Raw genomic sequence first — 16,402 nt, forward strand, 5'->3', positions numbered from 1 at the left:
AATTAATCCGATTAAAAAAAGAATACTCTGATTTAAGTTAAATAAATTTGCTTTATTTTATGTTTCTTTTTTTTAAATCGTGACTTTTTTCTACTTTATCGATTATCTGAGGCTACCGAAGCTGTCATATTTTGGCGATCGACAATGCTATTTCGTTCACTTTTGAAAAGGGTCTTTGCAAGCCTGTCAAATGTGCCCTCACGCGTATATTGCACCTGTTGCAGGCATGGGGCGACAACATGGGAGAGCAGTCTAGTGTGTATGTATATACGACTCGATAATATCTACGCTAAAATCGCCAGCTCTTTTCTTATAGTCCCCGATCACTGCAAATCGATTCATCTGAGCCTTTCTCATACGTTTTCTGCCGACAGAACAGCAGCGATAACGAATAGAAAACATTTGTTGCAGACAGGCAGCTGAACAATGTGATCGTCCTCTTGTGCCGGCGGCACCATTGCTGCAAAATTTGTACAAACCCTTCAGCTTCAGCCACCCTACTAACCGTACAGACTGCATTAGGGTACGCCTACTGAATTGATAAAAATAATAGTGGTCTCACATAAGGAATAAAATGTTTATGTAATCCCACATATGTATTTGTTGTTTGCTATTCTCTAGGGGATATCATTCCTTCTAGGCTCCGGTCGCTGTCTTAAAGTCCGCTAATTCCGTTCAGCTCGTCAAATTTCTTCAGCAGTTCCTGTTTCTCGTGAACTGGCAGGAAACTTGCCAAGATGGCGGACCGGTTCTGTGAAAAAATGCAAAGCGAAATTAGTTGTACGCTTCGGTAACGTAACGTAACGTAAGAAAACGATGAAGCGTGAACCGTGCCTCGAATAGTGTACACGAAAGGTTGTACTGTAAACTTACAGATTTCACGATGTCTTCCGGGGTTAGTCCGAGAGAAAGTGCGAGGCGGTACTCGTCTTCCAGAGTGGTGTGAGTCAGGGTGGGTCCATCCGTACTGATAGAGAAGCTCGCGCCGTCCTTGCATAGCCTGCGTTGACGTCGGAAAAAAATGCCCCACGAAATTTATCGCAGGCTGATCGCCATGACAAGCGGTAAAAATATCTGACAGGCTTCCCTACAAGCAAAAGCCGTATACACGAAACCTGTCGTTTTACGGTGAACACGTTGTACATGTCTCGGGCAACTTCTTTTTGATCCCGCAACTGCATCGAGTGATCCGGTTCTCGCTGCTTATCCTGGTAAGTTTAGAGGTTCAATACATCGCTAAGCCTGAAACATCAAAACTGGTGATAAGACATACTTCGGCTATAGACTTTCTGGTTTTAACTTAAAGACATCGATAAACATCCGTCGGTGTCAAAATTAGTGGCGGTTAAAACCGAAAAGCACCGATAAACATCCGTTTCTGTGAAAGATACAAAATAGGTTAAAACCGAAGCACACCGATTTATGCGAATCTTTTCTACAGAAGGGACTGTTTTCGCCGAAATCCTCTCCGTTTAGACTTAAATTTTTAGTTGCTTTTATTAGCTATTTTTCGCCGTTAATCACCGTTGTTAGCGTCGATCAGAGTTAGATCACCGGAATACAACAATTTTTTGAGACCAAACAAGCATCAAAAAAAAAAACATCCGCCGATTTCTTTATAAATAAAAATAAACACTGGAAAATTTACGGCATAGTCATTCTGTGATTCCAAGCAGATTACTTCACATTTCTCCTCCTTGAAGGTATCACAGCAGTGGCCATCATATTTGTCACTGTATGCCAATGACGACCATACTACACCAACAATACGCGTACGAAAAGTAATAAACCACTTTCAACATCTCAGACAGCTGTGGAAGTTGTAAAGTTTTTAATCAACTGGTCCTTCGGTGCACGTTCTGGGCCAGCAAGTTGCCTTTCTAGTGCGCCTTTTTGGCGATAAAGAAGCTGTTTGCGTCAAAAAGATGAGCTTAAAAGGACCCCTTATAGGTCTTTCACATAAAACCATTTTAGGGGTGCTTAAAATAACGTTTTACGGTAAAAATAATAGACTAGCCGAAGAAGCCCTAAGAGTTCTTTTACGACCAATTCTTTTATAGAGTGCAGGCTTGGCAGGCTTCTTTTTTTTTTTTTTCGCATGGTCTAAGTTAAGACGCTGACTGTAACTAGCCCACCCTGATCACAAAACGATGTGCTCATGGCACAGCTGACCAAAGCGGTCTTGCGTCTATAGGCCACACCAGCAACCACAGAACCACTGAGTATATCATCCGGAGAGAGACGAACTATTTCTCATTTAACCCAATATTTCATTTACGGCGCTTCATTAAGTATAAACTCGTTTCTAACTATTCTTCAATATCCTGTAACAACTATGTAGAAAGTGAATCTTTGATCGCCAGCACTGTGTGCGCTGTGGTTGACAAGTTGAAGGCGAACGACCAGCACGCTATACTTCACTTGATCATAGCAGTTCTTGACATAACGCGAGCTGGGGTTACTTTACCTACGAATCGCACCAGTGAACTATGAGTATGTCACATGACTGGAACGAAGGATTTCCGCAATCAAAACCTCGTTTGTTCTTTGTGAGGTCTGAGTAAAGATTCGCCGATGTCGCAAGTCAGATGATATTTATTTGTAAATATGTACTGCGCCTGCGGTGGGATGTGTGCATGTTTAGACAACGGAAGGTTCGTCAGCTCCAATGGCCTTCTGATGTTTCCACTGTAGATGAGAACTTTTGCGACTGCAGTCTTGACTGCTAGCCTGGCGTCTTTTCTTTAACGCATAAGAAATCATAAGAAAACCTAGGCGTTTTTTAGTATTTCTCCGAAGGTGGCTACCTCTCTGCGGCCGTGCTCTTTTTGGCAACTGTCTCTAAACTCACCTGACGAGAGGATGTTCCTGGTCTTTCTTGACCGCACCCGTCAGGTAACTGCAGGTAGGGCAGACCTCGAAGTGGATTCTTCGGCGCAGAGCGAGACGATACGTGCTGCCGTTTTCCATGATGGCGCTGTAGCCGTGGCCTATCCGCTCCGCCCCAAGTACTTCGATTGCACGTGCCACGTTCGACGGTGGACCAGACTCACCGGCGTGTATGGTGCGATGAACGCCAAGCTGAGATGCATTCTGAATAGAAGTAGACGACACATAAATGAAGCGTCTAATAACTGTCGACACCGATTATAACGAAGTCAAAGGGAATCGGAAATCACTTCGCTATATCCGCTATTTCGTTATAACCGACTTCGGTTATAATGAAGTGCAAAAGGGAATGGAAAAACGTGATCGCTTCGCTGTAGCCGCTATTTCATTATAACCGAATTCGTTATAAACGGTCTTGACAGTATATGAATGACACAGCTAAAATAAAATGAACACTTATTAAATATTAGGAGATTGAGCTCTGGGGGGCGCTTTGTTCAGCTTGTTTTTCAGAGAGCCCCTCTAGCTCACCAGGTAAAATTTCCTATCGCGGTAACAGTCGGGGCAACATGGTCTCCCAACGTAGAACATTTTTCTAGCATACGGGTAGCAGTGTTGCAGTAGCAGTTACAACACTGCGTAAGGATCCGCTCCTAAAGCAGAGCCGGAACGGTGTCACATAATCGTTCAGCAACCAATTTTGAACATTATAGCCGCAGGTTTTTCTTTTAGGTGCATAAAGCGTTGCGGATTCTTCTAACACGATCGCATACCGGACGCCTTGCATTAGAATTGTGTTCAGAAAATAATTGACACGACATAGTCGCGGCACAAAATGTCTTCTGAAGCGTGTTTCACGCGATTTCTGCCGTCGCGGCGCTCTGACCAGCACCAGCGGTTGAGTGGCACGAGCGCCGCGGCGGCAGAAATCGCGCCGCTCTAACCGCTCATTCACACTGGAAGCGGATCCGCGATCGCAATGCGGTTGCGAACGCGGTTGTATAAAGATCCAGTACTATTGCACGTGCATTCAATGACATCAAGTACGCGTGCAATTGTACTGGATCTTTATACAATCGCGTTCGCAACCGCTTTGCGAACGCGGATCCGCTGCCAGTGTGAATGAGCGGTAAGGCCAAAGCCGCTGCATGTGAACCACGCTTAACATCAGTGTAAGAATATCGCGGTAGTAGCTAGACCGTGCCAGGAATGCCCACCCCTGAAATGGTGACACGACAGTTTTTCAAACTGCTGCAAAACATATTCACAACAGTCACCATGATAGATTGATGCATGCAAATGGTAATGCGTTTATGTGTTTTTTCTTTCTTTAGGGCGCAGCTCTTAGGCGCTCGTATCCAGCTTGAGCGGCGTCGGCGTAACCGCGCGGTGCATTATGGGAATGTCCCATAATGCAACGCGCGGGGAGGGTCACGTGACGTCACGTCACGTGTTGCCTTACGGGAAATGTCCCATGATGCAACGCGCGGGGAGGAGGAGAGAGGAGGGGTGGAGGAGAGGAGGACGAGGAGGAGGGAGGAGGGGAGAGGGTACGGATCAGGAGGCCCGGGCATACCCTCCGCTCAGTGCCCTCCCCCCCTCCTCCTCCTCAAAAGCTGCACTCTAATTCGGCGTTACAGGGAGTTGTAAACGTCTTTCATCTTTTCTTTTTTTAAATAACTGGGCGTTGATTAGCGGAAGAGACGATCAAATCACAAGGAAAAGACGTGTCACCTTTAAAGCTTGGATGATTTCCGGTGCGAGGACTTCTTCGCCTTCTTCGGCGGTTGGCATTCCCTTGATGCTTCCGCAAGCATCGATGCCAACGACACCACGGTCACGGTACTCGTAGCATAGGTTGAGCGCCTCTTCGGCAGTCTCTGCAGTATACGGAAGGTCCAAGGGGAAAGTGTCAATGACATTTTTGAAGTTCTATCAGAATTGTAAATTTTTAGTCCTATTTTTGACACAGAGTATTTTTTTATCAGCCCACTTCCGCGAGAACTCTGTTACGACGAACCGCCAAGTAAATGTGGCCGCTAAATTTAGAGTGGAAAATATTACCAGGTGACCACGCCAAGTGACAAGGCCACTTGATGTCAGTTTCCCCAAGGAAATTGACGGGACCACGTCATGTCAACTCAAGTCACGTGACGTCAATTTCTGCGAGGTGGTAGTTTGAGCTCTACAGATTCTTCTCAGCATAATCAAACTTGTGTAGGGTAGGGTGACCACCCGTCCCGCAAATCGCGGGACTGTCCCGCATTGAGGGCTCGTGTCCCACGTCCCGCAAGAAATACCAAAATTTTCAAAATGTCCCGCATTTCACATTGTCCTAACATTCACTACACAAATTATGGCGCTTCCAAACAACGGGGCACCGGGAAGCACGGAGGTCACTGGTAAGCGTGTGAATCTTGATGGTTATAACATTTTCTATCTGAGCACTGCGGAAAGCGACCGTCGTTCTTGCAGGAGTCCGACGCGCATGCGCCATTGTGCCTCTCCCCTCGATGGCAAAATATTGCAAGCGAAAATTTCTCACAAAAAGTTGAAAAATAAACTATTGGAATTATTTGCAAATCCTACTCTGTCATGCAAAAGAATCGTTGTAAAAAGTTGTTGTTGTTGTTGTTTTGTAAAAACGGCTGTACAAGGCAAAAAGCCTGCAACTCCCAAGAGTCGGAAAAAATAACACAAGGTTCTAATTTTATGTAGGAGCATGTTAGTATAAGAGTAGTGTCGACAGGAAACAATAAGCCGAAAAAGATTTACTGTTTCTTAGTTCCTTTTAATGCATTGGGGTCTGGTGCAGTCGATTTTTATGTTATTAACCTAGACAGCTTTAATAAAATGTTTACCATTACAATTGTCGCAACACAATTTTAAGGTGTTTAATATTCTTTCGGACAGCACAGGATTGCGAAGTGTGCGTGCTGATGAATTTTCTTTAATACGTTCTTCTTCAGTCGTAAAAATGACGTCCTCCTCTTCTTACCCCCCCCCCCCCCCCTCCCGGGGTCAGGGTGTCCCGCATTTTGACGGCAGGAAGGTGGTCACCCTAGTGTAGGGCGGACTATTTCATACCTCCTTCCCATCGAAACCTCTCCGCCTTTTCACTGTGATGCATCCGCGGTGCCCGCGAGCACGTCATCCGAACCCAGCTCACGGGTTGGAAACGAGAACTACGTCACTCGGACGTATGCGCTCGTCAACAATCAATCTGTAGATTTTGATTGGCGCTCGTGGCCAATGGGTGCCGTGACTGCACTTGTCATCACTTACGAAGAACTGGCCCAGCTCACCACCCTTCTACAAATTACAGGGTGTGCTTAAAAATAACGGTGGAAGATTGGAATCATTGAACCCGGCGCCCAAGCACGTGACCACCACGTGTTTTCTCATTTCGTTTTTGAGTTGGGAATCAAAGCTAAGGTACAAGAAGCTGAAGAAAAAAAATAATAATTTCCTGGTTTCTTTAAAGACCGACGACCAGTTCGCGCTTTCCACTTTTCCCCGCTTCCTCCTCTCCCCCTTCTACTCTGTCCGCCGTTGCCTGTTTCCTCCTCCCCCAGGGTAAGGAGGATCTTCTGCCTTGCAGAATCTCGTATCTGGTCGTCGGCCTTTAAGGAAGGAGTTAGAGAAAACCCCGCCTCCAGTACGAGCCTTCGTCATCGTCGGGATCCCCACGATCACTTAAGAGAATTTGACAATTCAATCAATTCATCAATCGATCCATAACTAGCGTATGAATTGGTTTCTTGTCGATTGATTGATTGGTTCATTGACTGACTACTTGATTGGCTGGCCGATTCATTTCGGTCCTGTTTTGTGGAACTGCTGCTCCCAAAATAAGGAATTCTAAAGCGCCAAACACACGAGCGATGAATACGGGCGGTGCATGGTTACCGTATAGAAACCGTAGTCGACGCTGTGACGTGACCCAACACTCTAAAAAAGAAGGGTGTACTTTTACACCCTTTGTCCCATATAATACACCCCAAAACTTCAGTTGGACGTACAGCGCACTTATGTCGATCTGTCGGTACTAACTTTCACGAGAGGCTTGATAGCCGTGTGGTGCAACTTATTAAAATAATTAATGCACCTGTTACTGACTAAAAAAATAATCGGGGTTTTCTTGGCCCTACTGCACAACCTCAATGTTTTCTTTCTGTGGTATTTGATACGTACTGTAACTATTGCATAAGTTATATCGCACCGCTGTCAAGCCCCTCGTAAACTTTGGAGCCGTCTGTTCGACTACAGTGCACTGTACGTCGAACTGAAGTTTTGGGGTGCATTATATGGGACAAAAGGGTGTAAGGCGATACCCTTTTTTTAGAGCGTATGACGCGCCACCACACCCCAGCGTCGGCGACGATTGCTATGGTGACCGCCAACCCACAACGAAGCCTGGTTGGGTAGCCTCGATGAGGGACCGTATAGTGTGCACCTGGTAGCGCCCTTGCTATGACAAGCACGAGTCTCAGCTTGATGTCCTTCTCCCGCTCTGCCTTGGCGAAGCCCTCCAGCACTGCTTCGACCACCTCCGCCGCTGTGCGGAGCGAAGAGCCCGACGCGTCGCCGACGTACGTAGTCGTGCCGAGAAACATCTCGCCGTAGAGCACGCCCTGGGCGGCCAGATCCACTCCAGCTTCGTAGGCGATGCGGACGACAGCGTCTCGGTCACCTCTGTGCGAAGGTCGTGATACAACTAATGTCTCTTTACACAAACATTTTTGTTTTTTGTTACAGAATTTTTTATACTTGCATTCACCCCAAGAACCGTATGAAAAGGGTCCGGCCCCTCTTAGAGCATTACTAAATTTCACCTTTTGATCGACAATTAAGATATATTTAGGGGCATTTTAGAGTAGATATATGTTATCGTATCAAGTCGTGCACGTTTAAAACTCCAAGAATATCGCTTCTTCCTCGTACAGAAAATATTGTGAGAACTACTTGGCGTGGTGTATTGACAAAGCGCAAAACTTACTGTTTTTTTTTAGGTGAAAACGAGTTGAGAAATTGTTGCACAGCGCGTAATAGACATGTGCAGATATATGCAGCAGACAAGACAATCGCAGCTCTTCAACTAACCATTTGTTGAAACTATGTCCAATAAAGAAAACAACCACACCATAGTCTCGTCAACCGATGCTCAAAAAGGCAAACTTTTTTTTAATAAACCGAAAATGGGTTTACATATTTATTGTCCACCTGTCTGCTTACGTCGTACGCAAAAATGTACGCGATGTAAAGGGAGGGTGTGGATAAATACCCCCAGCATCACAGATTTGGCCAATCATTGGCCAATGGTTGGCAATGATACTTTGGCCATTGGCCACTGGCCATCAGCCATCGGCCAAACATTGGCCGATGAATGGTCAAAAGACCATCGCCAGACATTTGCCATTACCAAATATTGGTGTGAAACGGACTTAGTGTAAAACGGGGTATAAAAGAAATGTTTCTTGGAGGTCTGTGTGTCGCCTGAATTCCTGACATCGTAAGACGCAAAGCGGCTAAGGTTCTTATTACAGAACGACGGTAAAGAAGGTCAATGTACCTTATAGCTTTCGCAACATTTGCTATCTCCTTGAGGTAATTGGCCAGCGTCGAGCTGGGTTCAGCTTTAGTCTTCTGGACCACGTCTTCGATGCTTTTATAGCCCAAATCGAGTTTTTTCTTCCTGCAAGAGGAGCAACACGATATTCGAACAACGATGACACGAAAACCTTTGTTGAAGCAGAGTTTAATTGGAATTAATGCGATACTCAACTGGACCAAATCCCAGATGGTAGAGTGCCGCACGTGGGTCTCCAGGTGGCCGTGGAGCTGAATCTGTGTTAAAATACAGAGAACAGAAAAAAAAAAAAAAAAAAACTAAAAAGGTTCTTGGCGGTAAGGGGGTGCGGAGATATGAGGTGGTTTTGTTATGTATTATAGTATGCTGCCTAGAACGCGTCTTCGACTGGTGTTTTTAGCATCCTATGTCCCGGCCATAATCAAAAGTGGCCCCAAAATGGTAACAAATGTCGTCACAAAAGTCGGAGTTTCCGGCTTTCGGATGTGGCGATCCTGGCGTTTGGTCGTAAAATTGCCGGCGAAAAGCGCGAGCGAACGCGGGGTGTCGCTGCCGTCGCGGCGTCCCAACTCATGGCTGCCTAAACTTCCGTGTACTGTCACATCGGAGAGCGACCTGCGGCAGGACAGGCGTCTGCCATCTCCGCCACCGCTGCTGGGACACCGCCAGGATCGCGACCGGCGGCAGCGTGATACCTCTATGACGTCATCAGGCGGAAAGCGAGGGACCATACACTTTTTCGGTCGTGGTAATTACACCGGGCGAAGACGCGCGTTACAGGCACCGTGTTGGGGTCTTTTAGCAAACTGTTACCGTGTTCCGCGTACCGTACTACCGGAGCCTTTGAAGCGTGCTTTTAAAGGGATACTGAAGCGAAACTTGAAATACACCTATTATGGTCAGAAATAGGTTCAATATGATCAATGATATTCATAAATCATAATCGCGCGTTTGTATTTTGAACGGATGGCTATATTTTTCACCCTGATGGGCCCGATTGGGCGCGCGCTCAAAAATCGGCCATCGGAGAGCGCGATGCGTCTTGGGATATTGGGCGCATTCGTGACGTCACTTGTGCCGGTCGGGAAAGGCTACGGCGTGAATGTTGTGGTTACGAGCGTTGCCACTTGGTGGCGCGTCGACGATTTACGACCTGTGACAACGTGGCCGTTTGAGATGTGCAAGGGCTGCACGCACGCTGCACCACGGGACCACGGCAGGTCGGCAACCACGGCAGCACTGACAAAACCAGCTCTGAGGCCGGATTCTCAAAGCGAATTCACGACGAAAAAAGTGCGTACGACAAATTTGAGAGAAAACCCGTGCTCTCGAAACGAAATTGTCGTAACCTTTGCGCAGGTTACGACAGAATCCTACGACAGCTCCGAAGCTGTCTTACGCACTTTTTACGATCAAATCAACAAGGCCGACAGCGTCGCTCACTTACTTGGTATCGGCCACCAACGGACATTTATTTTTCTTCGTACTCTTCTCGTGCGTCCCGACTTCGACCAGCAAGAAAAAAGGAAGGAGTACTTAAAACAGACCACGACGATCAAGAACGCAGGATCCACAAACACACGAGAAGAGCTCCAACAGCCACGATTCTGCCGACCGAGCGAGCTCGGCAGAATATATAGGCCTAGCAGCAACATCGACTCGGCGCACCGTTGCTCCGGCGGTCCTTGGCCAAGACCGTCTGTCCATGACCGGCTGGCCTGCTGAATGGAATATGCCCGCGCGACCCTTGTGGACCCTTACCGGATGAGTAGTTTGATCCCTGAACTAAATTTCAGAGGTCAATATTTTCCCCTTGTCATCTCGATCTCCTTGTTTTCCGAGACAGCGGTGACGAACGCTGTCGTCGAAAAGGGACTCTCATTGATTCTATCTCCTTGTTTTGTGTGATATAGAGCTCAAATAAACGCCATACGGATTACCTTGGCAACTCGGTATGTACACTGTTATTAGTATGCCATTTTTATTCTGACTCGACGCTACGTCAGTGTCGAGCTATAGCAGTTCGTGGGAGCTACGCGATGTCGGTCTAACCTTTCTTTGCCGAGTGTCATGTCAGTATCGAGTTGCAATCGTAAAAGATCGGTCCAGAAGCGCTTACCGAAACGCGGTCTAACAGCGAATCCAGCACTTCGATCAAACGCGCGTGTCCGCTCCGAGTGTGAACAGGTATTTGGCATTTGCGTGGCTCTTGCTGCCACCCTCGTAGTTCAAACATATCCTTTTTAACGTCGGCTTGCAGCTCGCGACTCGCAGCAACTAATACCGGCCGTGCCAGAAGCGTGCTCGGGCCGTGTCGTGCAAAGAGCCGCAACGAGAACGAGCTCACTGTGGCCAACTACGCTTTGGCTTTCTCCGCCAAGGCTTTGTAAACGCGTTCAGGCCTAGGCGAGTTCTGCCGGCACGCCGTATTGCCGCAGAACGGCGCTGCTATTTTGGCACAAGTGATGTCACGAGAACTTCCCCCCATCCACCAGATGAGAATTTGAAATCGTTTAATTATGTTTAAAATTAGTTCTCCTGTGTTTTACAGCGCAATATTTATATTTCCGAGGTGGTGCCTGTCCCTAGCCCATATTTATGCAACAAGATCGGCGCTAAAATTTCGTTTCACTACCCCTTTAAAGTAAGCGCGCACGGGTAATACCGTGACCACGGGGCGCGCGCTTAAAAGCATGCTTCAAAGGTGCGGTGCGCGGAACACGGCAGCGGTTTGCTAAAAGTCACCACTATGAGTGAGCACGTTCCTGACAGTGCACATATTAGGAGGGACGATATGTTAAAGTGCAGGGGAAATTTTATTCAATCGTACCTTGTACTTTGGTAGCTCCATGAAAAGTCTGGAAAATCAAAATGTAACACATATTATCAAATAAAATCAGTATTCAGAAAAGCCATACAATCTAAGTTACATATATATATATATATATATATATATAGAGAGAGAGAGAGAGAGAGAGAGCGAGAGAGAGAGAGAGAGAGAGAGAGCAGCAGGCTTCAGAGTCACTGATAGACGAAGCAAGTATCTGTAGACAATCGAATAAATCACACAAACAAAAAATAAAAAAAATATTTCATTATTCTTTAACCGGATTCCTCAGTTAATGTGAGTAGAAATTAAGTGCAACATATTAAACGGGTCAAGGTTAAAGGGACACTGACAGGGCATTTATGCTCGCCAGTGTTTTCATTTGCATAGGGCACGTGAGCGCCCAATTACCCAGAACAAAATTTGCAGATCCAAATTCGTTTCCTTTCCGTCCGAAAACCGCCGATCGAGAATTGGCCGGTTTGAGCCGCGCTCACTCTCTTCTCCTTGGTCACGTGCCGGTTTATATGGTTTAGACACAACCACCAAAGATAATCAAAGTCGTGGGTCACCGAAGGCACACACACAATATTAAAGATATAAAAAAGATGATGCCTATTTTTTGTGGCTTCTAAAAAGCTGCAAATACGTTGATTGAAAAAAAAGGGTGCACAGTTACGTGATCTACGGCAACGCTCTCCACCTCTATATTATTACTGCCTCCACAATCCAGTTTCGGTTTCCGTTCAGTTTCGAGCAGTTGCGTTTTTTTTTTATTTTATTAAAAATATACGTGATGCTGTAGCAAAATATTGTTTGGGTAGTCTTCTGGCAACGTTATATATCGCCTAACACACACACAAAAGAAATATATATATATATATATGTATATATATATATATATGTATATACAACACGGGCACTTCACGTCATTGTACGTGGTCTCCGAGGAGGATATGAACGACTATGTGCAGATGAATGAACCGTACTTAATCCAATGAATTAAAGAATCTAAGTTTTCAGGAACCCGCCGAAAGCCAAAAATTGGCGGAGCCAGGATTTGAACTCTGGGCCTCCCAATGTCCGGTCTGGGCCTCCCAACGACCGGACATTGGGAGGCCCAGAGTTCAAATCCTGGCTCCGCCAATTTTTGGCTTTCGGCGGGTTCCTGAAAACTTAGATTCTTTAATTCATTGGATTAAGTACGGTTCATTCATCTGCACATAGTCGTTCATATCCTCCTCGGAGACCACGTACGATGACGTGAAGTGCCCGTGTTGTATATTCAATAACGTGGCTCTTGATTCTCGCAGATGATGATGATACCGTGTCTCTAAAGCTCATAAACAAAGAATACTACTACATGTACACGGGGCGAGACAAACAGTGGGAGAATTTCTGGAGCACAAACGAGCACGTACCACGTGACACTAAGCGTCGTACCGCGTTCCACGCAGCGGCGTGTGTTTCCAGAACACCTCCGATTGGATACATTTCGTTTCTTGTGCATTAATAAGACAGGTAGGAAACGCCAGAAAGCCAAGGTGGAGTTGTGGTCGACGCTCTATTCTGACTGTCTGAAAATTTTAACTTCTTGCTAGGGCCCTTGTGGCCCTGGAAACCGCTGCGGAGAAGGCAGCGATTTTTCAAGTAAGATGAGCTCGAAGGAGAGTAGTATGACGGTCATTGGTGACCGGGTTAATGTTCATGAAGATGAAAACTCCAAGGTGTACAAGGACTACAGGATCATTCTGCCACGTCTACCGACAGGTATGCTGGTTTCCAACTCACTCTTTTTGCACGCGGATATCACCGGAAGACCATACAAGCCGACAGACTTCAAAGAAGCTCTTTTTTCGATAATTGAGCGTGAAGATCTGATCGCACTAGGCCCCTACCAGATGAGCCATGTATGGATGGCAGTCTTCGCCAACGGAGCAGCCAAGTGCAAAATCAAAGCGTGTGAAGAGCTCGTAATCAAGCAAAAAAGGTGCGTCGTGATCGATCCCACTAAGGACGAGATCAAACTTAAACTTCTATGGTTACCACCCCAACTACCGGACAGCGAGGTTAAGAAGGTTCTAGAGCCGTTTGGAACGGTAAAGGAAATCACAAGAGAGAAGTGGAGATTTTCTGATTTTGAGGAAACAGCCACCTTGACACGGGTTGTGACTCTTGTCCTTAAGGACCACCTCTCTGTTGACAGGGTACCCCACATGCTCAACATATATGGAGTGAATACTCTGGTGGTCATTCCCGGTCGACCTCCCGTCTGCCTACGCTGCAAAGCAGTAGGCCACATCCGTAGGCACTGCTCTACCCCACGTTGCACTCAGTGCTGGCGGTTCGGCCATTCCATGGAGGAATGTGTCGTGACCTACGCCTCAAAGCTTCAGGGTAATGCTTCACCTAGCGTTGATGTAAGCGAACACATCATGGACGTCGAGGAAATGTTCCCCAAAGATCAAGAACAACCAGAAGATTCCCAGGATCCCAAGGGCTCTGTCGACCAAACAAATTTGAAGTCTCCAGAACATCAGGAGAGTGGACCGACGCCCAGTTTGGACGACGCAGAAATGCAAGGTTCCCAAGGGGACACTCCACCTACAAACGTTAAAGAACCAAGAAAGTCTCCCGCCCAGACGACTCCACCTACAACGGCTGAGGATAAAGAAGAGAGACTGCGCAAGAAAGCGAAGGTGGAGAAAACTGAAACCTACCCCACAGCGGAACCCTGCTGTTCCAAAGACGACATCGCTGTGAGAGATGAACAGCAGCGAAGTCCCGACCTCCAAGAACAACGAGGAAGGTCAAAGTTCAAGGATAGACAGAAAACAAGCCAAGCCCGATCCGGCCCTAACGTTTAAATGACCACAGCCAGCTTTGGCACCACTCAGAGAAGCGATTTCACTATATGTACCCTTAACGTCCGAGGTATTAATTCACGAAAAAAACAATACCAACTCCTTCGTTTTTTGGAACCTCACAATTGTGATATATTCGCATTACAAGAAACCAAAGTGTCAGGAGACACGGCTTTGCTTTCAGCAAACACGGCCTGGGCTAACTTGTACGACATATACCACTGCCCAGCAAGAGACTATTCTGCTGGATGTGCCCTGTTGTTCAAAAAAAGTTTGCAGTACCGCATGTGCAGTTTGCTTGAAGGAATGGACGCAGGTAGGCCCCTCGTAGCTAATGTCCTTATACAAGACAAGCCCTGGCGCATAGTCGTTGTTTATGCGTACAACACCACCATACAAAGGGAGAGCTTGTTCAACCAAGTGAGGATACATGCAGACACTAGATTCGACGTTATTGTCCTTGGTGATTTCAATTGTGTTTTGCATGCAAAGGACAAAGTTCCAAGCAAGAAATTCGCTGATTCCAGTGTAGACATCCTTCGGGCCCTCGTCCAAGATTGTGACCTGGTCGATGCATCTACTACAACGAACGTTCTTCAATACACGCATTTTCAAGGATCGTCTCATGCTCGTTTGGACCGTATATACGTATCTGGCTCTTCTGGCAGTAGGCTTTGTGACTACAACGTGATCCCTGCATTCTTCACAGACCATTGTATGGTCACTGTCAGCGTAGGGCCTAGTCGCAAGCAAACGAAAAAAAAGCTACAGTCATGGGAATGTTGGAAAATGAACGAAAGCCTGCTCGAAAACGATGACTTTAAGACTGGAGTAGAACGTTTAATTGATGACCTCGGACAAGTTAAAACTGGGTGGTGCCAAAAGTGGGAACTGTTTAAGATAAAAATACGAGAACTCGCGATCGAGATATCTTCAATAAAAAGGTATTACGAAAAAATAGAAGAGAAACGCCTTAACAAAGACCTCTTATGCCTATACAATCTCGAAAGCCAACAACCGGGGCTGTATAAGAAAGAAATAAAAAATATAAAGGCACAAATCGAAGAACACGACAAGAAACGATATGAGGGAGCTGCTGTGAGGACATGCACCCTGCAACTAATTGAGGGTGAAAAGCCTACAAAGAGATATCTTTATGCTGAACGTGAATACGTGAAGAAAAAGCTGGTGCCACTAATACGGAAAAATGGCCAAGAGTTGACAGCGGACAACGACATTGAGCAGGCATTTGTGTCTCACTACGCTGACATTTTTGCATCGAGTACCAATGCCCCTGCTCCCCGACTGCGTGAAATAATAACAAGATTACCATCATTACAAAAAGAAACAACGGAAAAATTGAACGCGCCTTTCGATGCACTCGAAATTACACAAAATATCACCGAAATGAAAAGCCGTAAAGCTCCCGGACCGGATGGTCTACCTGCAAGTTTTTACAAGAAATGGAAAGAAAAACTAGCCCCTATTCTATGTCACGTGATCAAAGACTCTTATACAGAAGGTACACTGCCACTATCGTTTCGTAAGGCTCACACCATACTCATTCCGAAGTCAAAAGACCCTGAGAAGTTACAACAGGTTGAAGGCTATAGACCAATCAGCCTCCTCAACAGCGATTATAAGATACTAGCTCGAATGATAGCGGCTAGACTCCAGACTGTGATAACTCAAATCGTTGGAGATCACCAAACGTGTTCTATCAAAGGCAGAAATATACAGACCAATCTTCATATCGTTCGATCAATATTAGAGATTTGCCAGCGTACGCATGAATCAGCTGCTATATTACAATTGGACCTGGCGAAAGCTTTCGATAAGGTGGACCATTCTTTCCTATTTGCCCTTTTGAAGCACGTAAACATCGGCGACATCCTTGAAAACGGCATTAAGTTATGTTACAAGGACATATCAACGAAGCTACTCATCAACGGATCTCTTTCTACATCCATCATGGTGAAACGATCGGTACGCCAAGGCTGCCCAATGTCACCGCTACTATTCAATGTTTACCTAGAACCTCTTTGCAGGGATATCATCAACGATACTAACGTACAAGGTTTTCGTCTTCACGCCTGTGAAGTAAAGCTCCTGGCATATGCAGACGACTTGGTCCTCATTTGCTCCGACAAGCCAAGCATCACTACAGCAATGTCACGTGTTGCAGACTACTGCTCTGTGTCCGGTGCCTCCGTGAATAAGGAGAAAAGCAGT

The 16,402-nt window shown here is 46.2% G+C and overlaps 1 protein-coding gene across 2 annotated transcripts in view; it reads right to left on the reverse strand.

The window, feature by feature from the left end:
- Positions 1-558: 558 nt before the first annotated feature.
- Positions 559-16,402, reverse strand: part of LOC115312056 (adenosine deaminase) — a 40,097-nt gene continuing 24,253 nt past the window's right edge. For both annotated transcript variants that reach the window (XM_040216928.1, XM_029970948.2), the window contains 8 exons: positions 11,310-11,337; positions 8,675-8,736; positions 8,462-8,584; positions 7,346-7,584; positions 4,624-4,769; positions 2,852-3,093; positions 874-1,000; positions 559-751 (listed from right to left, as the gene is read on the reverse strand). In XM_040216928.1, the coding sequence (XP_040072862.1) occupies positions 656-751; positions 874-1,000; positions 2,852-3,093; positions 4,624-4,769; positions 7,346-7,584; positions 8,462-8,584; positions 8,675-8,736; positions 11,310-11,330 (1,056 nt within the window). In that variant the 5' untranslated portion in view covers positions 11,331-11,337 and the 3' untranslated portion in view covers positions 559-655. The remainder of the gene's footprint in view (positions 752-873; positions 1,001-2,851; positions 3,094-4,623; positions 4,770-7,345; positions 7,585-8,461; positions 8,585-8,674; positions 8,737-11,309; positions 11,338-16,402) is intronic.

The sequence above is a fragment of the Ixodes scapularis genome, unplaced genomic scaffold (assembly GCF_016920785.2).
Source record: "Ixodes scapularis isolate PalLabHiFi unplaced genomic scaffold, ASM1692078v2 PGA_scaffold6__148_contigs__length_123643588, whole genome shotgun sequence".
Lineage (NCBI taxonomy): Eukaryota > Metazoa > Arthropoda > Arachnida > Ixodida > Ixodidae > Ixodes > Ixodes scapularis.